The sequence below is a fragment of the Larus michahellis genome, chromosome 10 (genome assembly GCF_964199755.1).
Source record: "Larus michahellis chromosome 10, bLarMic1.1, whole genome shotgun sequence".
Lineage (NCBI taxonomy): Eukaryota > Metazoa > Chordata > Aves > Charadriiformes > Laridae > Larus > Larus michahellis.
In genome coordinates this window covers 22,955,339-22,978,709 of record NC_133905.1, presented here as the reverse complement: position 1 = coordinate 22,978,709, position 23,371 = coordinate 22,955,339, and the positions used below count along the sequence as shown (strand labels likewise).

The following is a 23,371-nucleotide window of genomic DNA, read 5'->3' as shown; positions in this document are numbered from 1 at the left end:
AACCATTTCCAGGAAACTGATGAGATCCACTTAATCACATCCCTGACTTTATCTCTAATACCAGCATTGGCCCTGGCAGACTAATCTCCCTCTAAATATTGTTTACAGAAAATGACGCAGAAGCTGTGTGTTGTAGCCTCAGCCGTTATTATTTGGAATCAAGTTTACATCAGTGAATGCTGACACTGCAGGGCAGTGGACGGAAGCTAGATTTCGGTACATGCCTGAACCCAGATAAGACTTCTTCCAAGTTAGCTCGAATCAGAGCTTAAACTTTTCTTTCTTAGACTAGAACACAGGCTTTTCAACTTTTATTGCAGACATGTGGAAAAAAAGCACATACCAAATAGGAATCTTTTATATTTGCTTAATATATTCATGTAAATATGGTTTTAAGGGGATCCCCTGCGTTTTTGTTTTTCTGTTTCCTTTGTTTTCTTAAGGGACCGAGTGGCTTCACTGAGTTACCGCGTCCTGGATGGACCAGATAAAGTTCCTGTTGTAAAAATCGATGAGAGAGGTTTCCTTAACTCTGGGTCTTTGGTAGGATCGTCGACAATTGAAGTGATTTCACAAGAATCATTTGGGATCAACCAGACCATTGTAGCTGCTGTTAAGGTAGTATCGTCTCTCTCTCTTTGCAGTTTTCTGTTAGAAGTATATCTTTGCTACTGCAACAGGGATGGTTAACTGCACATTTTGAACTTCGCTTCTGAAAAATGTGATGTATAGGAATTAATAGTCAGTTCTGAGCTTTGAAAAAAAGCTTAGTGTGCTTAAACTAGCTGGATAAACATTAAATCCCAGCAATTTCTTAAATTTGGTACACTTCATAAAAGGCCTTTGTGTGCATGTGCCTTTAAAAACTTTTTTTTAAAAAAAAGTTTGTCCTAAAAATCTCTTAGAAGGCTGATAATAACAGAAGTTCAAATAAAAAAAGATGTTAATGTCCTAAACATGCATTTTGCAGTGTGTGAAAAAGGTAAATATCATCTGAAGTAATGAATATAAATGCAGCATCTGTGGTGATGTACCCAGGTGATACTTCCAAGATATTGGAGATGCAAGCGTATGGTGCCCAAAAATTTCATTTTCTCTGCTGTTTCCCAGCAGTTCAGCTTTTACATGTAATGAGAATCTCTGCATGAGAAAGCCTTCTTATCAGATGCAATAAGTTAGGTGCTGCTGCCTGTATTTGGTGCGCTGCCGAGGAGCATGTCCTCCGAGGAGGCTGTCCTGTGCGCCTAAGCTACACTGAAATGTGGACGCTTCAGGGAAGGACAAATCCGCAGCAACGCTCGGCAGTTTGTTGCCAGGCTAATGAAGCATCTTTCTTTCTCAAAACTTCATCTGTTGATTGAATGCTGTTATGTGAAGTCTAATGGATCTTACTGGTTGGGCACTTAGGACGTAAGGGAGCCTATGTCCTTCATTTCTGCTCAAAAGTCCTTGTGCCAAGAACTTTCTACGTCCAGCAACATGAGCCTTGAGATACCGCTGCTCCACTTCCTCTTGTCCCTTTTTACTCTGTCAACATCTTTCTTATGTCCCAGCTAAACGAGGAAGACATAAAATTGAGTGCTTACTTGTATGTTTAATTATTAAAATCACTGTGAACTGGCTTTACGGGGCTTTCTTATTTTAATTTTATTTCGTGCCATAATGTTCAGCTTGGTCTGTAGGAGAGCACATAGGTCGGTCCCCCTGGGTGGGGAATGAAAAAAGAAATGGTGCCTTAGTTTCAGTAATGCCACTCCTGCTGCTAGGTGGTGGCAGTGAATTTCTACAGCTCCGGTATAGATGACCTTGTTTCTTCCCTTCACTGCTGGATCCGGCGAGTGAAAGACATCTAATGAGCGTGAGGTTGGCTCACATGACATTCAGTCAGCATATAGTGATACTGAAGTTAAATCCCCACTTAGTGCGTTCTTTCCATACACAGTTAGGATATCTAACTGTGGAGCCGGTGCGCTGTGATATTAAGCTTGTGAGCACTTTGTAGTAGGAACCATCTCAGCTCAGCATCTTGTACGACTGATTTGTTTTCCTGTACTTATTAGGACTATGCTACTTTTATGGAAATAATATTTTTAGCCTCACGGTAACCTCATGAGGTAATACAGTGCTGCTGCCTTCATTTTGAGGATGAAGGACTGAGAGTTTGTGTGCTTTTGCTGAAGGTCATGTAGAAAAACTTGTGATGGAGCAGGAGATGAGCTTGAATCTGTTGTGTCATTGTAAGGCAGAGTTCTCTCCTTCACACTGTCCTTCCTTTCCTAAGTTCTTCTTTTGTCTGTTTACAACTGTACACAATTAAGAACCAAACTGCTGCAGCAGCATCACTTAACACTTAGACCTTCAACTTTGGTCAAAAAAAAAAAAAAAAAAAATCTTATATAAGGCAAGGAGGAGGGTGGAAGTACGGAGTGACAGTGCTTAGCATGGAAGCCAGCTAAGCGCTTGCCTGTACCAGCTGCACTCAACTCAATATTTTTTTAAATAAAAAATACTTTAAAAAACTGAGATGTTTTAACAGTAAATAGCTGTTTTCATCAATATTAAATTTAGCAGTTGTCCCTTATGGGACAGTTTCTGACACTTTAAAATAAAGCAAGCTTGAAAATCTGTCAGGGAAATGGTGGGTTTGTTGGCTTGTAGCCTCAGCTAGTTGGGCAGATGACTATATGCAGTGATATTTTAACTGCTTATATCAGCCTGTGGAGTAGACCGTTGTATATACTGATATTCTAGCCACTTTTTTTTTTTTTTTTCAGATTCACCAAAGATGCTCTTTGCTTAAGGCCAAATTTGTCCTTTCCTTTTCAAGTTTTGACATGTACATTTTCAGATTGCAGAGTTTTACGTTTTAGCTGAGCCTCTTAGGTCAGAAAAAAGGGATTTTCCTACAAGATAAGCTTGAGGGCTTCTTTTACAATAGTTTTCTCTATATATTTGAGGGTTTTTGCTTTCTCTATCCTTCCATTATTTATTTTCTAACAGCTGTAGCAGAAAGAACAGATACATCTGGTTTTGTTGGGTAATTTTGATAGTTAACCTAGATAAGTTAGTCAAAAATAGTAATATGTTGTTTAAAAAAAATGAATCAAATGGTTGGGAAGTCTTTGTTTTCAGACAAACTTCCTTCATTGGAGTGTTACTGCAAAAAAGTGGGGGTGTGCATGTGTGGATAATCCAGAAGAGTTTTCTAAAGAATTTGGAGTTCCTAATTTCTGTCTTGGTTGAGGAGAGGCAGCAAGGCAACAAAACGCAGACTGCTGACCAGTGAGGGTTTGTCAGATCACAGAATCCCAGACTGGAAGGGCCAAAGCAGGTCACCCAGAGCAGGTGGCACAGGAACGCGTCCTGGCGCGTTTGGAGTATCTCCAGAGGAGACTCCCCCACCTCTCTGGGCAGCCTGTGCCAGGGCTCTGTCACCCTCACAGCAAAGAAGTTCCTCCTCGTGTTTAGATGGAATTTCCCGTGTTGCAGTTTGTGCCCGTTACCCCTTGTCCTGTCGCTGGGCACCATTGAGAAGAGTCTGGCCCAGTCCCCTTGCCACCTGGGCTTTAGATATTGCGGAGCGCTGATGAGATCCCCTCTCAGCCTGCTCTGCTCCAGGCTGAACAGCCCCAGGGCTCTCAGCCCTTCCTCATCAGAGAGATGCTCCAGTCCCCTCAGCATCTTCGTAGCCTCTGCTGGACTCTCTCCAGTAGTTCCCTGCCTTTCTCGAGCTGGAGAGCCCAGAACTGGACACAGTGCTCCAGATGTGGCCTCACCAGGGCAGAGCAGAGAGGGAGGATGACCTCCCTTGACCTACTAGCCACGTTCCTTTTTAATGCCCCCCAGGAGACCATTGCCACAAGGGCACATGGCTGGCTTGTGGGCAACTTGTTGTGCGCCTGGACTCCCAGATGCCAGTTCTGACTGCTTTTGGCTGTTGCACTTAATTTGTCTCAGCCCGTGCCTCAGAGGACGGCCTGGCTGCAGCATCGTACAGCCACCAGTACCAAGGTGAGTGTGCCCAGTGATGGGTCAAAACCACCTCCCCAGCACACAGCTCGAGAGGAAAGACCGTGGGTGTTGTTGCTTCCCGCCTCTGGGAGCCCTGTTGTCAGACCTGTTTGAGAGGCGGCAGTTTGTAATGGCTACGATACTATTTGACAAGGATCACTAGGGACCAGCTTTGCGGCTATTGCTCATCTTTCCTCCACTGGGCAAACCTTTGCTCAAACAGAGCCAAGACTGGTAGAAACCACCTGTATCATCTTGGCTTTCTCAACCAGGTGCAAGGGAACCGGAGAAACAGTGACCATTTCATCCCCTTACTGTCACATACATTGCACCTCACTCCTGTTCTGGTAACTGGGGCGGAATTACACTTTTTATTTCAAGAATTAGTGGGAGAGAAGTCATGGGGCAACTCGTTCTCTTGCTTATCCAGGGAGTTTTAATAGTTTTAATTTATATGATAATATTGTAGTCTCTGAAGATTTTGATATGTGTTTCTACATCATCGTTGCTTGTGAAGCAGTTTCCAGTGCTATTACAGAAAAATACTAAGTAATGTCTGATGGGAGTATGCAAAGAAGCCAGAGCCAGGCTCTTCTCAGCGGTGCTTAGTGACAGGGCAAGAAGGAATGCACATGAATTGGAACGTGTGAAATTCTGCCTGAACACAGAAAAGCACTTTTTCCCTGTGGGGGCTGTTGAGCACTGGCGCAGATTGCCCAGAGAGACTGTGGAGTCTCCACCCTTGGAGATGCTGAAGACCTGACTGCATGTGGTCCAGGGCAAATGGGTTTAGTCCAGCTTGAGCAGGGAGACCTGGACTAGACGATCTCAAGAGGCCTCCTTCAAGCTCAGCTATTCGGTGATTCTGTGGAATATATGTATTGATAATAAAAGCGCAATGTGTCAGTACTGTCATATGGCTAAACGTATAGCAAGTGGTTCATAAAGGAAGATTTGTATATTTGCATAATAAGAACCCTTTTAGGTTACTATTTTTATAGAGATACCAAAAATAGCAATTTGATTTTGCTTTTCACTCCTGATGTTTTCACAGGTCTACCCCATCTCATACCTAAGAATCTCCATGAGTCCTATTCTGCACACGCACAACAAAGAGGCATTATTGGCTCTTCCCCTGGGTGTGACACTGACACTTACCGTCCATTTTCACGATAATTCTGGAGATACTTTTCATTCACATAATTCTGTGCTCAACTTTGCAACAAACAGGTAGGTATCGATCGTGGGTGTTAATTACGGAGAACGAAATAGGCCAAATACACGTAACCCAGGCACAGCAAGGAACAAAGATTGTTCCAAAGATACCAAGTGAAGATATAGCGTGGACTGGGATTAGCAAAGAAAGGATTTAGTCTCTGAGGCCTTCGGAGGCACCGTAGCAGAAAGGAGAGTTCCAGTCAGCAATCGATATTCTCTAGCAAATGGAAAGTTGCCCAGAGAAGCATGATCCCTAGCGGGGCCTGCTGGGGTACGTTGCTGCTTTAAGTGACTCTGAATCATCAGATTGCATACATCAGTGGCCTGCATAAACAATTGATCTGATTAGCATTTGCCTCCTCTTGCCTCTTTGCTCCTAGTGCTTCGTTACACTGACTCACTTCAGCCTTATGTAAGGTGGTGAACGTTCTGGATCGGGGGCTGTCTTTTCAGATGCGCTCGTACAGCCTTTGCACGGCACAGCCGAGCCTCAAAAGGCTTTTGGTCTCTGCCACTAAGAATAAGAAATATTATAAAACAGCCTCCTTTGGGAACTAGTAAACAATCACCAATTCCATTACTATAATGTAGCATGTTTCCTGCAGAGCACCTTGCAGTTATAGTACAGTGATCATGATTAAAAGGGCGGGGGGAAAGATTTTTCTCGTTCCTCCTACCTAAATGGTCTGCAGAAACTTCTATAGCATACAGAGGTATAACACTGCCTTAGCTTCCAAAATCGCGTGACAGAGCTGCTTCAGCACAGGACTGATAATTAGCATTGAGAGAGAAGCAATGCTCGTTAACCCCAGGTGCAGCAGTAGGTGACCCAGCTCTCCCGCTGGCGGGACCTTCGCTGTCTCTGCGGGGTGCTGCCAGGGCAGCAGTCTCTGTGCTGGGGGCACTTCCAAGGGCTCTGGGTGTTTGCATTTGGGAATGCTGAATTTTGATGCACATCAGAACTCGCAATCAAATGGAATTCAGCTTTGTAGAGTTCTGGCTGGAAAGCTGCATGTTGGTGTTTAAATTTCTTTGCTGCTTAACTCCCTGAGAAAAGGGAAAAGAGACAGATTACCACGTTCTAAAGTTCTACAGTTCTTAAAATTAGGAAGTAGTTCTCATACATAATTATGACCTCAGTATTTCCTCAGCATAACAATGCGAGAACTGAAATTTGCCTCAGTAGCACCTAAATCATTTTTATATTTTCCTTATTTTGTCAGACTGCATTAGAAGATAACCATCACTGAAAACAACAAGTCGGCCATCTAAAAAGAGTTCAGTAACTACTATTTATTGCAAGAGATAATGACATTAGCAAACTCACCTTAATGTAAAAGCATTTCTTTTTGTCTGTAGAGATGACTTTGTACAGATTGGGAAAGGAGCCACAAACAACACATTTGCAGTCCGGACTGTAAATGTAGGTTTGACCTTGCTCAAAGTCTGGGATGCGGAACACAGTGGAATTGCAGACTACGTCCCGCTGCCTGTGCAACATGCCATTTTTCCTGAGCTCGTCGACGTGGTGGTAGGCGATGTCCTGTGTTTGAGCACGTCGCTGAGAAACCAAGAAGGTAAGCGGCACGTCAGTTGCTGTGGTTTTGCAGCTCTATAATTTGACATCAGTGTGACTCTTTCTCATTCTCGGGGAAACGAAATGCATAATTTATGATGTTTGTTCAGAGTCAAATGTCACTGTTCTTGTTAATGATAAAAATAGGTTTGATCAACTCCTCTGATTTTAATTGTACCATGCAATATGTCGCTTGTATTGTATTCATATCGGACTTCAGACACTTCCAGTCCATTAGCTTGAAAGGCTTGTTTTTTGTGGGAATCATGCAGAGTCAGGACTGTCTAACTCACTCTGTTTGATTCTTAGTATTAATGGGCTTTTGTCAGAGTAACTGCAAGTCAGTGTGGTATTGAGCTGCTGGCCTTCCACCCCATGAACCCTAGAACCTAGCTTCTGTGAACTGGGATGTGTGCGTCCCCGTGCTGCACAGATGCAGACGCCAATGTGACAATGAAATGCTTCAGTTAACATAAACGTGTTGAATGGTGTCCAAATGGTGTCTCTCCTCAGGCCTGCCGGGCGCGTGGAGCTCCTCGTTGAGTAGTGTTCTTCAAGTTGACTCCAAGACTGGTGTAGCAATCGCAAGGGATTCTGGTGTGGTCACCGTCTATTATGAGATTCCTGGATTACTTAAAACATACCGAGAGGTGAGGCACGGTTAAATCCTAACACAACTGCTGGTGTTGATTTGCTTCAGGTGGACCCTCACCAAAAATGTATTCCGTGATTTTATTTTATCTTTTTATCAATATTTAGAAACCTTCTTTTTAAAAGAACAAGTACTAGAAATGCACACGGTTGGGAAGTATTTGCTATGTGTCCAAACACATTATGTTTTTTTTAATCGTTTGGTTTAAGGAGGAAAATTTAGTGTAATAGTTTCTATTTTTAGCTTATACAGTTCTTATAGTATACATTTTGATTCCCTTGCTTGTCCAGCTTGTTTCCAGATGCTAAACAATTTTTAAGTACAGCTGCTTTTATGAATGAAGTTTCAGTGCCGAATGAGATGCCAACAAGACCTTTCTCGTGTTGTGCCGTATTACTGTGCATCACTGATCAGAACTACTCAATTAAATTACTTTATCTACAGTGCAAGCGTACTGTTGACACAATTCACTGTATCAGCTAAGATAAGCACTAGACAGTCCTTTAAATTTAGACATAGAGCTTTATGCCTATTAGCTTATGGGGGCTGGGTAGAAAGAAAAGAATGTTTTTGCTAGCTTAAATTGCCTTGAAAGGCAGTTTCTAAAATTAGAGAAGCGTAGGATTTCTTATAAAGAGAAACACAACTTCTCGGAGTTTCTCTTCTGTTATACATACAAGGATGTGTGCAATCAGTCCAATCTGGTTTTGCCTTAATTTTTCTTTGTTAAAACAGTTTTTGGTAACACTATACATCATCCTTTTTTCAGATACTGATTAATATACCTCAGAGGACTACAGCAATGCATGTAAGTGGAGTGAAAACAAGCTTACAAGGAGTTGCAGCCTCTAAAGTGATAGTTTCAATTGGGGAAAAAAATAAAAATTTGAAAGGTATGATGAAAAAAAACTTTATGCTGATTGTTTATTGCATGTTTGTGTATTCATGATGGGGGGGTTAGGTTGTGTTTTGGTTTATCTGTTTGTTTTTAAGGGTCTGTGAAGCTGATGTGGGAAGATTTCTGTGAACCTCTAGTGCCTTTCTGGAATCCCAGGAGCTCTAGAAAGGCCATAGTACAGAATGTGGAGGGTGTTCTGGGGCGCTATTAAGATTTCAAAACTAATAAAATCGGTAGATAATAGTGTGTCATTTTTGATCGTATCAAAAACAATAGGCAATCAGTTAATTGTTTGCTTATATCTTTAATTCCAATTGCCTTCTTGAAGTTACTAATTTTATTTACTGAGTGGGTTTAAAGTAGTTGCCATCCTTAAATCTTTTACAGAAATCATCAGCAATTAAAACCAATACAAAGATTAAGTATCATATTGTGTTTTCTATTTAATAAGCTGTATTTTTTTTTATTGGGGTTCCTTTTAGTTTTTAGCTTAACACTTAGCACTTGTTCAAATAGTATTTTATTGTGCCTTATGTGAATTATTAGCCTACCAAAACCCATCTTGCCAGGTACTAAAATATAAATCGAGACTCCCAGGATCGTATAAGTTATTCAGCAGACACATCTGAGCTGAAAATTCTCTCTCTTTCCTGTAAATAAATTATTCCTGTCAAAAAACCCCCGCAACGTATAAAATTTTCATTTGCTGTCTGTTTGGGATGAGACCTGAGATAGGACAGCTGTCTATGATTTCCAGCTATTTTAAGATCATTATAACCTCGTGAAACTATTTCAGAAGGTGGCAGAATAACCTGATATTTCAAGCAGTGGTTTTACTTTTAATTAATTAAAACTTAATTAGTTAGAATTTTCTTTCCTAATTAATTAATTAGAGATTAATTAATTTTTTTTTCTTGTCCTTAGGGGAGTGCTTGCCTGCTCAGATTGAAGCCATCGCTGAATTACAACCACAGTCCATTATCAATTGCCATCTAGCTTTTAACAATGATGCGTTTGACTTCCCAGCACACGACATTTTTATGGCAGAACCCGGATTTGATGCAGTTTCAGGTAAGATGGGACAAGATGCCACACTCCGGGCAGACACTTTGACTCTTGCTCTGGTTCCGTCCAAACGCCCTTTGACCCAGCAGACTTCCTTCTGAAGCCTCTGAGCTCTGCTGTGCAGGATCTCAGGCTTCAGTGTACTCTCCGTATTTACTTCTAGGGTTTTTCTGCATGTAACAAAGGCACTCATTTGGGTTTTTTAGAGAAAGTCAGAAATCGGTGGCAGCCCATTTCATGTGGTTTTCAGAGTTGTAGTGGTAAGTCAGGAAGAAATTAGGAAGCTTTATTTTACTTGGAGGGGGAAAAGCAAACTTTGATATGTTATTTTACTGCAAATTTAGGTCCTAATTTTGCAAATTACTACTCATATATTTGTAGATGTGTGGACAGGCCAATGGTACCTTGAGACAGAAGTGACGGTATTGCAGAATGCAGACATAATACGCTGGGGTCACACACTTTATAGAGCTAGCGGCTGCCGTCTTTTACTCCAGATGAACTGTACAAAAAATAGATTGCCTTGTATATAACTTAATTTAGAAAACAGTATCAGGCCTTGTATTTGTTAAACTGTGGAAGCAAAACACTTCTTCGGCTGCTACAAATGAGCATTCAGGTGACAAATATTCCAAAATTGGGTATTTCTGCAGCTGTAAACATCCAGTGACTCTTTGAGGTGTTTTCTTGCCACACGTCAGCGCCTTTACCGTGCATTTAAGACAAGGGGTAAGAGAAACAATCGTGAGTTTTAATGTCTGTGTAACAAGGACGTTTAGATTTCACCCATTTATGCTCTTGAGAGTCAAATATTCTTTGTGGTTGATGCTGGCCTTTTAAAAGCCCTGCCGCAGTAGTTATTGCAGTATAACTCACCTCAATGATTAAACTGAGAGAAGTAGCTTAAATGTGAAAATCTGGTGAAAGCAATACATTTTTGGAGTCTTTGTATTCTGCAGTTTAAACATCTCTGGAATTTATCATGCTTTCAAACTTTCTTCCACAACCTGAGTGCTGTAATTGCTTATGAAACATAGAATTCTTTTGTATCCCCAAAACAACATGAACTGGGACTTAAAACAAGGGGAAATTACTAGATACCGTGGAAACGGAAATAAAATTGTGAAAGTCTACAACATGTGTAGTTTCATAACTACAACGTGATTTTAAAAAGAACAAAACCACCATGGGCTGTATGGTGTTTAATATGAATCATCTGTTAGATTAGTCCTTGTACCCGTCGTGGATAATGCTATTATACCTTGCACAATAGTGGCTGCTTCTGTTGCTTTGTTAAGGAAAGAAAATAAGGGGAAGACATGTACCTAGCGAGTTCTGCTTGTTACTTATGCTTTGTATCTTCCATACTCAGGCAATTTTTTACTATCTTTATTGCTAATAATAGACAAACAGGTCCCATAAGAGACTAGAAACATGGTTGAATATCTAGCTTTTAAAGCTTTTATAAATAATAATCCATGTCTCCGTAGAATGGATGGTGGTGAGGGTAACCGACTAAAATTTTAACATTAGGTGAAGAGAATATGGAATAGGATGTTAAATTTGTTTTCAGTAAAGCCTTTCTATCAGTATTAGCATAAATATTATATTCAAAGCGGAATTGAGTCTCGCTAGCATACTATAAAATGTCAGTTTCCAGTCAATTTTATTATGGGTTTTATCATGATTATTATTTTGGGATAAGATGTATTTTCTGTTGTTTTAGTGCTATGACCGTGATGCTTTACCAGCAGACTCACTTCCCATTCACTTAAGCATTCTTGATCTTGCTGTCTGTTGAATTTTACCACCTTTTTTATCTCTTCTCTAAAGATGCTACAGAAATCTCACTCTGCACGGAGGGAAAAAAACATTAAAGTTGAGCAATTAACAGTCAAAACTGCTTTTGTTTTTATAGGACATTACACCTGTTCCGTCACAATGCACAGGCTCACTGACAAGCAGCTGAAGCATCTCAGCATGAGTAAAACCACACTCAGAGTTACAGCTTCCATCCAAGGCAGCCACTTCTCCGGGGAGCAGATCAGCACCGAGGTGCCATTCAATCCTGGCTTTTATGCTGACCAAACAGAAATGCTTTTAAGTAACCATTACACGAGCTCGGATGTGAAAATATTTGGTGCCACTGAAATTCTTGATACCCTGGAGGTGAGTCTGTTGCTGGAAAGTATCACAACACAGTTGAAAGCATTTTGAACTGTTACACGCAACTTTCTAACTAAAAGTGCTATGTGCCACCTTTACCGTGTCAGGATTGTTCCTGAGATGATTTGGAACTACTCACCTTGGAATGTATTCCTCCTCAGTCTTCACTTTTGTGTGGGGGTAGTAGAAATGTGTCAGGCTCACCTGTGCGCAACCTGGGGTGGGTTAAGCAGCTCACAGGTGGGGAAGTGGAAAATCTGCCTGATCTCTAGCAGTAGGAGTAGGTTCTTGCCCACTTGCTTGTTTGACTACCCATGGTTCACATAGCCCACTAAGGGACACTTTGATTTTGTCACTCCGGGGGTAGCCCAGACCCACAACAGCAGCAGTTAATGGGGCAACCTGAACAGTGAACTGAGGTGAAGTGCTGCAGGGGTCACTGTAAAGTTACAACCCAGTCCGACTCCTGCTGAGGGGTGAGTTGCTCTTTGTTTCTGTGGAATAACGTTTCTGATGTGTGACCTGGGAGATAAGTATGTGCTGTGCTTTCTCAGTCTCAAACAGTTGTTGTTTTTTTCCCCTTGGCAGGTGAAATGTGGGTCACCAACAGTGAAGGCTTTTGAGAAGGAGAAATCCTACGGACTGCCGAGTTATGTAGTCTACACCATTAGTCTGTCTGATCCAAGAGTTTCAAGCCAGGGATCCTTATCAACCACTCTAACTATCTCTAGTCCTATGACTGACCAATCCATCACTATCCCCGTGACGGTGATTTACTTGACTGACAGAACCAGTGCACCAGTGAGACGTAAGTTTTATCTCTAGACTTCGTATGCCAGAATAAACCTCTAACTTCCATTAATGTTCATGAGGTTATAAAATTTAGTGTGTTAAAATCTGAGCTGGCACCTAATGTTATTGACATGTGAACTGCTCGCTGGGACCGGAAGGCTTGAATACAATTGCTCATTATGACTGAGACTGAACATATTTTTCTTCTGGGTCAGCTCAGAATACTCTGAAGTGTGAATAAATATCCCAGTGCTAAAGTGCCTGAAAGTAATTTATTTATTTTTTTTTGCTCTGCTTTCGTTTACTCTCAGGCATGCCTTCTTATTTCAAAACCAGCTTGGCATTTTGGGGCTGAGAAAGTAAAGAGCATGCTTAAGTTATTAAATATCAATGTCTTAAGCTGTTAATTGGCAAATTTTGAAGACTGCATTGGAAATAGTCACTAGAATCAACGTCGTATTATCTAAGTTGATTACACGTATTTGCTATAAATAAAAACCTTCTTTTGGCTATTTTCAGTTTAAGAACTGTTAACTCTTAAAGCAGATTGGATAAGGTGCTCTTTTAACTCAATATTGTCTTCTCTTAATTGATTCTACAGATGGAGCCAGTCTATTCCAGCACTTTCTTGATTCTTATCAAGTAATGTTCTTCACGCTTTTTGCACTACTAGCAGGGGCAGCTGTTATGATTATAGGTAAGAGTATGAAAGATTGCAGACGTATGTTTTTCCCATAACTTCTTACAATGCATTAGCTGTAAGATATAAAGGAATAATTTCCGTGTGAAATGATTTTGACTTTTTTTGTTGCTGTTCTTTTTTTTGTTGTTGTTACCGGCTTTGGGGTTTTTTTTTTACAATGTCTTGCAGGCCTTCATGCAGTCTTCTCACCGAAAGAACAGCACAGTCATCCAGCGTTTACCCCAAGGACAACTCCTCAACACAGCCATAACAGTAAGCAGCTGTTACCCAGCTATAAATGAATTAACTGATAAGTCTGGCTATTGCGTCTGAGTTGACTGTAGGGAGGTATGGCTCTGAGACAGCCTGTATACTGAATTCTATTACAACAAGGACTGTGCTAGTGCTTAGGAAATGTGTTGCCCATCCTCCTGCCTCACCCCACAGCCTCCCCTTTACCCATTGCTAATTCTTTTGAAACTCTTGGCCAGCTTCAGCCCCCTTGGAACTAGGGAGGGGGTTAAAAGGGTAAGAATTTGTGCAAATCACCAGGTGGGTACCGCGGTTTTGCTCCTGCCAAGGGAAGGTAAAGCAGAACTCGGGTGCGGGTAGGATGTGCCTGGCAGCAGCTGGCTGGTCACTCAGTTCACACGACATCAGATGAGCTGCAGCATGTGCATGATATTTATTCTCTATTTTACCCATTTGTAGTGTTGCAGAATCAAACTCTTTCAGAAATATGCAAAAAAATACCCATTCACTTGGAAGTGAATCTGTAATCAACGGTGGCTATTAAAACAAAATTCAAATTATTATAAATCTGTTTAAGTTATGGTGAGCTGCACTCCTATAAAAAGACATGCCTGACGCTTCAGATAAAATAAGGCAAATTCAAACTGAAAGTTATTTGTTGAGGTGAGATGTGTTGTGCCCCCTAAGAAGATTTAATCAATTCTTTAATTAAACTCCTTAATAGGAAGACCTACAAAATTCAGATACTTAAAAGATGTCTTTTCAAGAGGCAATAAGCAAAAGGGGTTATTTCTCTTTGAATGGATCATTAGATTTGCTCGCCAGGTGTTCCGGCAGATGATCAGTAGCGGTTCTTTGTTTCTGACTTTTTCCACCATTTCTGAGAATGATTGGGGTTTTTTTCTCCTTTTCCCCTGTGTTTTAGGTTTCTCCATGTCGCCTACGCTTTCCTACAGTCCTCAGTCCTCAAGCAGGAAAACAAGCCCATCGTCCACACTGTGGAGCACGGATTATGGCTCACGTTAGAGAGAGGAGAGCAGGACTCGTCTCCATGCACTACGGCTGGAAAATAAAGATTAAAAAAAAAAACCCAAAACCAGTGCCTTTAACAATAGCAATTTTAAGAACTTTCACAGTTTCAATAGAATTCAAGTCATCTCTTTAATGTAACCAACTTCATAATTGTTTTTTTATATATATATTTAAAGCTCTTTGAATTATTTTTTTATGTCAATGCTTCAGTTCTCTAAATCTTATTTTATTTGCTGTTTTACGCTCAGTTGACAAGGATGACTGGACAAAAAACCAGTCATGTTTACGCTAAGCTTTCTTGCACTCTTCGAGCAATTAGAAGTTACGTCATAGTGATAAAAGCTTTTTATTTACCTTTTCTAAAACTTAATTTTAACGCTCTTTTTTAAAAAAAAGGGAAATAGAAATACAGGTCAAAATATGAGCCAAAAATACAAAGGATTGTATATTTCAAAGAACTAGTTTTTTATTTTGAGTTCCAAAGACTCAGGAATGTACTGCACTGATAAAGTGTTCTTACGTTTAGCCTTACAATGTGATTCATCACCGTAATTTGCTGTTTTAACATTAGGAATGCTGGAACAACTGTGAATAATTTAAAGGTTTTTTTTTAACAACAACAACAAAAAAGAAAAACATAACTATCTTAGCGCGGCTTCCTTCGGGTACAACTGCAGTATTCCTTTCTTGTTACTGTAAGCACTTTCTTGGGACTGGGAATGTGAAAGCACATGCCTTCGAAGAGGACCTTTCTTCTGGTAGTAAATATTTTTAATTGAAGGCAGTTATCTTACCTGTGTTCTGATATAAATATAATACCTTTCTGTAGGTCATTTCACATATAGAAGTACCTCAATAGAAACTGAGCCTCCTTTTATTACCACTGGTCACCTGGTGCACTGGAAAGTAGGTGGCTTATGTCACGCTTAGAATGAGTGACCTTTTCAGCTGGTTCCGTCTGCTTGTCTCTGACAGCCACACACACCCAGAATTGTCATTTAAACCATATTTGTACCATAATATCCAACTAATAAGTGCTGATTTGTAAGTCTGTAAAATACAATGTAGCATATAGTTGCCTAAGTATTACCGTTTGGGGGTTTTTTTGTTGACTTTTTGGTTTTCTTCGTGACTGGCAAAGACACACAGATACAAAACGCACAATTCTGGGTACATCAGAAACTGCTCTGCTAAACCAGGCAGCTGGTCACTGTGTGCTCACATGGATTTGGCTTCCTGAACAAGGTGGCAGCGAGGTATGCTGGCTTGAGCTTTTTTCCACATTAATTTTGAACAGACGAGAATCAAAACTTGATTCCAGTTCTTAGTCCTAAAGTACTTCCCTGAGAATGGGGGGGGGGGGGAAGTATCTTGGTTGGAATCCTTTGGTTTGAAGATTATAATCGCACTCAGAGTAACTTTGAATCCATAAGCAGTATTTTGCAGCTATCAGGTAAGAGCTTTGTTTACGTATAACAAGTATCACAGTTTTCATTGTGGATGATATTCTGGCTGGCTGAACTCTCTTACGGACCGTAACGAAAAGTGATCGCAATTGGTCTATTTCAAAAACCAAAATATTTCATGCAAAATATATCGTGTGCAGAGCTATGCAGGCAAATAGAGGGATGGAAAGCAGATGCAGTTTGTGGCATACAGTTTTGGTTTCGTGCAGTATTACAAAAAACCAGCGTTGCTACATGTTATTGTATTGGGTCTTGTGTAACTTATTGGCTAGTTTAGGAGAAGTCGTGCCTTACATGCCAGTACTACTTAAAATTGACAATTTGGATGTAAATAATAATCGTTTGTATCTGCATTATTTAATAAAGCTTTGTAAGATTCCCGTTGATGCTGTTGATGAACTTGTGTTTTGGCTATTCAGAATTTAGCCCTAGACTGTATTATTTGTACTCCACCTCCTGCGGCCGCTCAGTGTTTGCAGTCATGGTTTTTAGGCTCATAATTTTCACTTTTGTTGATAATGTAATGTTGTTTTAATACTTGGACAGTTTTTCATCTAGTATTTGTTGTCAGAGGTTTTTCCCGGTTTTCGCTAAGCACCTTCAATTCCCGCTGAAGTCGGTGGTGGCTGAAGAAGCAGCTCTTTAATTTTCCAGGTTTGTTCAAAGTTCCCACTGTGTTCATTTAGGCTTTTAAGGAAAGATGTCATCTTCTCCACTTCCTTTCAGAGAGAAATGAAAGGGCTATGAATATCTCAGTGCTACTGTGATAAACGTTTCAGAGGTGCGTACAGGAAAGGTTTTACTCCCTTATTCCTTCTCTTTCCCGTTCAGCCTCCCAGTCTGGCACTGAATGTCCTGAAAAATGACTGCTCCGAGTGGTGGGAGCACTTTGGCAAATGCCCGCTGCTCATTTCACCTCTTGAGGCCAGCAGTCGCAGGCTCCTGGCGTGCATCTTCCTGAACTGTGGTTTGCCACGAGCTCGAGCTAGAGGGGAGGTAAAGAAGAAAAACCAAGTGCGAAATAGGGAGCCGGTATGGTTCAGGAACCAACCTGCTGCAAGCGGTAGGGAGGCTTTTGCCTTTAGGAGCTTGAGTGGTCCGTCGGGTGACTGCTGTCTGGGTGGGATTTGCGGATATAAATTTCTCTGAGTATGTTGCTGGCAATATAAAGATCAATTTTTAATTTATTTCGGTTTTTTAGTTGACGAAAATGAGGTTTGGGATTTTTGCATTTAATGCTGATTCTTTTCTCTTTTCGCTTACTGCTTGTTCCTGAGCGCTCCCCGGAGGGGGAGAAGAGCTGCTGGGAATGCGTATATTCTAAGTTAAATGCTTTACGTGAGTAACTTACCTTCTTATCAGGTAACAAAACAGTGGACCCCAATCTCGGTGCCTTCACATTCAGCAGGAGCTTTGTCTTTGCTCCCGAGCAGAAGCAGGGTTTAGCACGTGCCAGCAATGGCGAGTTCTTCACGTTGTGTTGGTTTTTGTCAGAGACGTTTCTTTTTTAATGGCCTGACTGGAGCTTCATAACTATTTAAAAAGCCAACCCGATCTGAGAATGGTGAAATAGTTTGGGCTGTCCTTGGGTTTCCCATCTCCGAGTACCCGACCGGGAGGGCTCAGTGTTACTGAGGGTGCCGGTGTTTGATCCGTACCGCAGGATCTGCTCGGGGAACGGGCCTCCCTTTCACAATTGCGAATACTTACATTGAAAACCCAATTCCAAGACTTTTTTTTTTTTTTTTCCCCCCTGCAGAAAATGGAAGCAAACACCAACAATGAGGTGGTCACAGCTTCTCCCGCTGCGGAGAGGGTGGGAGCTCAGCGAGCCCTGGGGCGGCTGCGGGGAGGAGAGCTTTACTGCCAAATAGGACCGCAGCGCTTTGCTTTAGTTCATCGAATAACCGCTGCTGTAATTTATAACAAAGTTTAGGCTTTGCTTCGTGTTTTATGTACTTCCGTATGGTTGCATAGAATCTTCCTCCTCCTTTTTTTCTTTCTTACAATGTACTTCGTGCGTTTGGGTTTTTTTTAATCCATGCAAACTTGGAGCGTTGCAAACTTGAATGAGGAAAGTAATCTAAAAGGTACAGTTGTGTTCAGCAATTAGCATCCACAAAGATTAGGAAAGAGGAGGAAATTTTATCTTCAAAATAAATTATCGTGAAATCGCAGTCCAGGGATTCAGCCTTGAAGGGAATTCATCCCTGAAGGGGAAGATGTCACGCTGACAAAGCAGGCACTGTTGGCTCGGTTATGGCTGGCAGACGTTCAGATATGTGGAAGGATGGAAGCATTAGGGGAACATTTAATAATAATATTATTATTATTACTAAAATGAATCATGCTGAATAATAGTATTATACTGAAATGTAACAGAAAAAATAGGAGTAGTCATTAGAATTACAGAGTAACATTACCTTTTCCCAAATAGCTCTCTCTACTAATTAAAGTTGGTCCCGGGTCTCTTGTGCCACTCTGAGGCAGAACTATTGAATGAAAATCTATGTCAGTCTCGTGCTTTTTGGTAAAGTGGCTCAGGTTGCTGTCCTGGTCACTGTCACCAGGTCACTATGAATGGGAGGGTGCTCACTTGTGGCAGTGGACATAAAGTCCTCGTGAAAATGGGATTGGTTTTAACCCGCAGTTCCCTCTTGTGGTTCCTGTGAACTGATGGGTGAAAACGGTGCCTTCCGTGAGCGTGAACAGAAGCTCAGCTGAAGGGTCTCCAGAGAGAGCTGGGGGGGTGTGTGTGCACCCACGCACAACGGCCGAGCGCTGCCACCACACGGGGGGCTCCTCCGCTGGGGAACAGGTAAAGAGCCTGTTTTCTCTTCTAGGTTGTCTTCCTGCTTCCAAAAAATTCCTGCCCACGGTGGAATTAACAGCCACAGCACAGGGAATTATTTAATTACATTAGCCAGACTAGATTAATATGAGACTTCAAGCCAATCTAATAGGACATCCCCAACACAGCATAATCATTATCTCCCCACCTCCCCCTCAAAAGGCCGGGCAGATAGTGAATAAAACATTGAGCCAACCTCGGCAGTTAAGAGTTCTTCCCCCTTAGGAGCCAGGATTACGTGTGTGCTTAAGGAGAAGGTTTTCCTCCCTTTCCTTCCTTCCTCCCTCCCTTTCCTCCCTCTGAAGCCTTTAGGTTTTATGGGAGTTAATCCAGCCTTTTTCCCCATCGCCGTATTTACTTTAGGAGAAAAGCATTCTTTTCCCTATTTGGTTGCTGATAACAATAATAATAATAATAATGCTGATACATTCATAAGATATCTATGTGTCAGGCATTCGTAAACATCCTCTGAGGGTTTCTTAGCACGGGACTCTCCAAGAAGGATGGGGTCTCCTCCTTCCAGTCTCCCCAGTTAGAGCTACAGCTGGAGGGAGGGCAGGGTCTGGCCAAGGCATGTTGCTGTAGGTCTCGTCTCGGGCAGGGGGTGTCCCAAGTATCCGCTGAAATCCTCTGTAGTGCTGTAGGCAGAATCAGGGGGTACAGAGAGGTTTTGGCGATTTCCTTAGCCAGTTTTGTTAACAGATATGCACGTTTATCAGAAAACTCTGGCCTAGCACTGAGTTTGTAACAAGCCGAGCACAAGTGGCGTTCGTGAATGAACGTCAGGGGAAGAGTCTCTAGGAGAAAAATAATTTAAAAATCTTGAAGGTAAAGTCTTGCTTTGTGTAGTTTTGAGGGAGCAGTGACAGCACAGGGGGCCTTCTACCATGCCAGTGCAACAGCCAGGAGTTAGTAGCTACCCATAGGTGCTTACAAGCCCTAGAAGCTTAATTGTAACGTGAAGCGTGCTGGTTGCACGCACACCCACTGGTGTAGTCTATGGAGAATCACGTCTTTGAGTGACTGAGTTGTTGCTAAAGTACTTGTTTGTAAACCATTGCCCCCGGGCTGCTGGCTCAGCTTCGTGAGACACTGGTGCTTGGCTGCAGCTCACGCTGCTGGAGGCACCAACCAGCCCAGCTCTGCAGGGGCAGGACCAAGCATGGAGCGGAGCATGGGGACCTCTGGTTTTCCTAAACATTTCAACCTTTCCTTGCAGGATGTCTCAAAGACCCTCTGCCACCCGTACGATTTCTGTGTATGGAATCATAGAATCATCCAGGTTGGAAGGGACCTTTCAGATCATCGAGTCCAACAATCAACCCAACGCTGCCAAACCCACCACTGACCCACGTCCCTCAGCACCATGTCTGCCCGGCTTTTAAATCCCTCCAGGGATGGCCATTCCACCACTGCCCTGGGCAGCCTCTTCCAACGTTTGATAACCCTTTCCGTGAAGAAATGTTTCCTAATATCCATCCTAAACCTCCCCTGGCGCAACGTGAGGCCGGTTCCTCTTGTCCCGTCGCCTGTTCCTTGGGAGAAGAGCCCGACCCCCCCTGGCTACCCCCTCCTTTCAGGGGGTTGTAGAGAGCGAGAAGGTCTCCCCTCGGCCTCCTTTCCTCCAGGCTGAATGATAGGCGTACCTGTTCCAGAGAGACTTTGAAAGTTTGTTGTTCGACAGCACCTTTCCTGGCCGTTTCCGTGACGTGCTGCTTGCACCTACGTGATGCCGTGTCTCATCGCTTCTGTGTCATTGCAGGGAAACTCCCCGATGGAGGAACTCCGCTTGGAGAAGCCCTGGAGATAGCGTCTGGGTGACGGGCGAGGTATGTGCTCTCAAAGGAATTCCTCCCCTTTTAAATGCTTTTCCTGGTAAGGCAACCAGAAGCTTTATTGATGTATTTAGCTTTGCGTAGCTCTATTAGCCTGTGCGGTATTGGAGACGTGATTAAGACTATTCCTTTTCAGCTCTTTCTTCATTGTCTCAGTTACAAGTTTCAGGTCACAGCTGGCCTGAAAATCCAGTCTGATCTTCTCCGTGACACAGGCCCTCTACTTCCCTCTCATGCATCAACTTTTAAGCTGGAAAAAAAGGTAGTTAGTAAGTAATTGTTATCTGACTTAAGGTCTTTGGGTGACATTAAATCCTCCATATGCTGTTTATTTCACTGGCAATATCCAAACCCGCGTGCTTTATTTTTAGTTTGAGTGAGTCTGGGTTCACTTTTCAGCCGTTAACTTCGATGAGGCAACTGCTCTGTAAATCAGGCACGAGATTTGGTGTTGCGGTTTCTCGGGTTCTTTTCTCAAAGCCTGCAAAGTTAACGCAGAATGGGAAACGAATTTTCCTCCGTGATTCATATTTACCATCATTGTGTTTGAATTTGCCATCAGTTAACCTAGTACCATTTTCCATCTTTTCCCTCATACCACTTGTCCTTTCTATCTTCAGAGCTATTTTTGTCACAGATACTGTGTTTGCCACTGCAGGTGGCCTGCTCCAGAGCTTTATGTATTAATAAACTATTATTTCCTGCAATTCATAATATCTTCACAGTTCAGCGCAGCGTCTTGTTTCTCAGTTTAGTGTGCTGTCTCCATTTCAATGCTTTGGGGTCTGTTTTGCCGTGATTACTGAGCGGATTGCAAGAGGCAGTTGCTATTTTCCACTTAGCAGACGTTGTGTACGTGTTTATAATTCACCCCATCGCTCCTTTTTTCTGAGTTTTTCCCTTCTTAGTTGCCATGTTAGGTGTTAAAGTGCTGTTTCCATTCTGCTTAGTCCAAAGGACTGTCTTGTGTCCCTCACTCTCGCACCTAGCGTAAAAGTTTATTCTCAATCTTTTGTGTTTATGGTTATGTCAGTGTCACTGTTGTGACCATTTATTCATTATTTTTTCTTCCATTTTTTCATAAGGGAGTGGGGTTTTTTTTCTGAGCAAACGTAAGGCAATGTGAAGCTGTAGTTCCAAACCTTCACGTTTTGTACGAGAACTCCATTACTTCCAGGAATTATTCTCATTGCTGACAATCATCTTCCAGTGCGGACAGCGGAAAAAAAATAAATCTAAAGCATCTTAATGCTTCACGGCTTTATTTCTGAATACAGACGGCACCACTCCAGATGTTCCAGTGGGTACAGCAGTTGCATGGTACCTGTGCATATCTCGGCGTTCGGAACACTTTAACTCGATATCGAGTGAGGGAGAGGGTAACTTGCTTCTACTGGTTGCCTTCTCCTGGCAAGCATCCTAGTAAGTGGCTGCTCCACGTACACCCCAAATATCTTGATGTCATCGCAAAGAGAGGCCTGGGATGTTAAGAGGTAACTCTTCTGCACCGTTCTTAGGGCTGTGGAGATGTTGAGGGGACTGGAGCATCTCTGGTGAGGACAGGCTGGGAGCCCTGGGGCTGTTCAGCCTGGAGCAGAGCAGGCTGAGAGGGGAGATCGTCAGCGCTCTATCTAAAGGGCGGGTGTCAGGAGGACGGGGCAAGACTCTTCTCGGTGGTGCCCAGCGACAGGACAATGGGCAACGGGCACAAACTGCAACACGGGAAATTCCATCTAAACACGAGGAGGAACTTCTTTGCTGTGACGGTGGCAGAGCCCTGGCACAGGCTGCCCAGGGGGGTGGTGGAGTCTCCGTCTCTGAAGACATTCCAACCCCGCCTGGACGCGTTCCTGTGCCACCTGCTCTGGGTGACCCTGCTCTGGCAGGGGGTTGGATGGGATGATCTCCAGAGGGCCCTTCCAACCCTGACCATTCTGGGATCTTTCACAAAGGAAGAGAGAGACCTCAACCGGCTCAGTGTAAAGTTTTTTCCACCTGTGCCACGGAGCTCGGCTAAGCCTTGGAGTTCAGCTGGTGTTCAGCTCCTGCCACAGCGTCGTCAGACTGAGCCTGGTTTGAAACCTCACCTGGAATGTCCACGTGTGGAATCGGATCGTGGCCAGCACTATGGCTTTTAGCGTCACTGGTATTGTACAGTGCTTTGGATTTTCTAGGGAAAGCAGCAGAAGGAATAAAGGCAATACCAGATGGGTTGTAAGAAGCAGAAACAGAGCATAGACAGGAAATCTGTAAAGAAAAATTAGCATAGCTGCTTGAATTCTAAGTTATTTCTATTTCCATCAAGGCTGAACTGTGAAGGGGAGGAGAGGGGAGCTAAGAAACATTAAAACACGTTAAAAGGAAATGTAATGAACAATCAGATGAAGGTATTGATTCTGTTCTCTCTAAACAAAAGAAGAGGTCAGAGGCAATAAGTTTGATGGGTTTAAAGGAGAAAAAGCTTTATAGCAAGGATTACAATGTCTATATGGCAGGAAGAAGAGTTGTCTGAGTGTTGCTGAGGGAATTCACGTAGAAAAGGCGGCGTGTGGCCTAGACTGCAGGGATGAGGTCTGTGCTGCAGCAGTTTCAGAAGGAATATCCCAATGTGGAAGACGTTTGAGCCAAGGAGAGCGGTTCGTTTGCTTTCTAAAGGCCCTGATCACCGGATGGCAACTGGCAATGCCTAGAAAACACATGGCCGAGAGTCCTACTGGGATCTATGTTTCCCCTTTACCCAGGAAAGTTCAGGATCACTCCATCGGTGTTTCCGAAGATCGGAGCATAAAGGCAATGCTGACTTGTGGATTTTCCTCCCTCAGAAGAGGCGTCCTCCCCTCAGGAGTGATTGATGGCTGCTCATTTGTGAGCGAGA

General features: G+C 42.6%; 1 protein-coding gene across 1 annotated transcript in view; it reads left to right on the top strand.

Annotated features, from left to right (window-relative positions):
• The window catches only part of NUP210 (nucleoporin 210), a 68,493-nt gene extending 52,299 nt beyond the window's left edge, over positions 1–16,194 (top strand). Inside the window, exons 30-40 of the mRNA XM_074602462.1 lie at positions 444–618; positions 5,066–5,241; positions 6,589–6,806; positions 7,319–7,455; positions 8,227–8,350; positions 9,280–9,426; positions 11,339–11,589; positions 12,175–12,394; positions 12,980–13,075; positions 13,250–13,333; positions 14,238–16,194. Coding sequence (XP_074458563.1) covers positions 444–618; positions 5,066–5,241; positions 6,589–6,806; positions 7,319–7,455; positions 8,227–8,350; positions 9,280–9,426; positions 11,339–11,589; positions 12,175–12,394; positions 12,980–13,075; positions 13,250–13,333; positions 14,238–14,338 — 1,729 coding nt within the window. The 3' untranslated portion in view covers positions 14,339–16,194. The remainder of the gene's footprint in view (positions 1–443; positions 619–5,065; positions 5,242–6,588; positions 6,807–7,318; positions 7,456–8,226; positions 8,351–9,279; positions 9,427–11,338; positions 11,590–12,174; positions 12,395–12,979; positions 13,076–13,249; positions 13,334–14,237) is intronic.
• Positions 16,195–23,371: the final 7,177 nt, after the last annotated feature.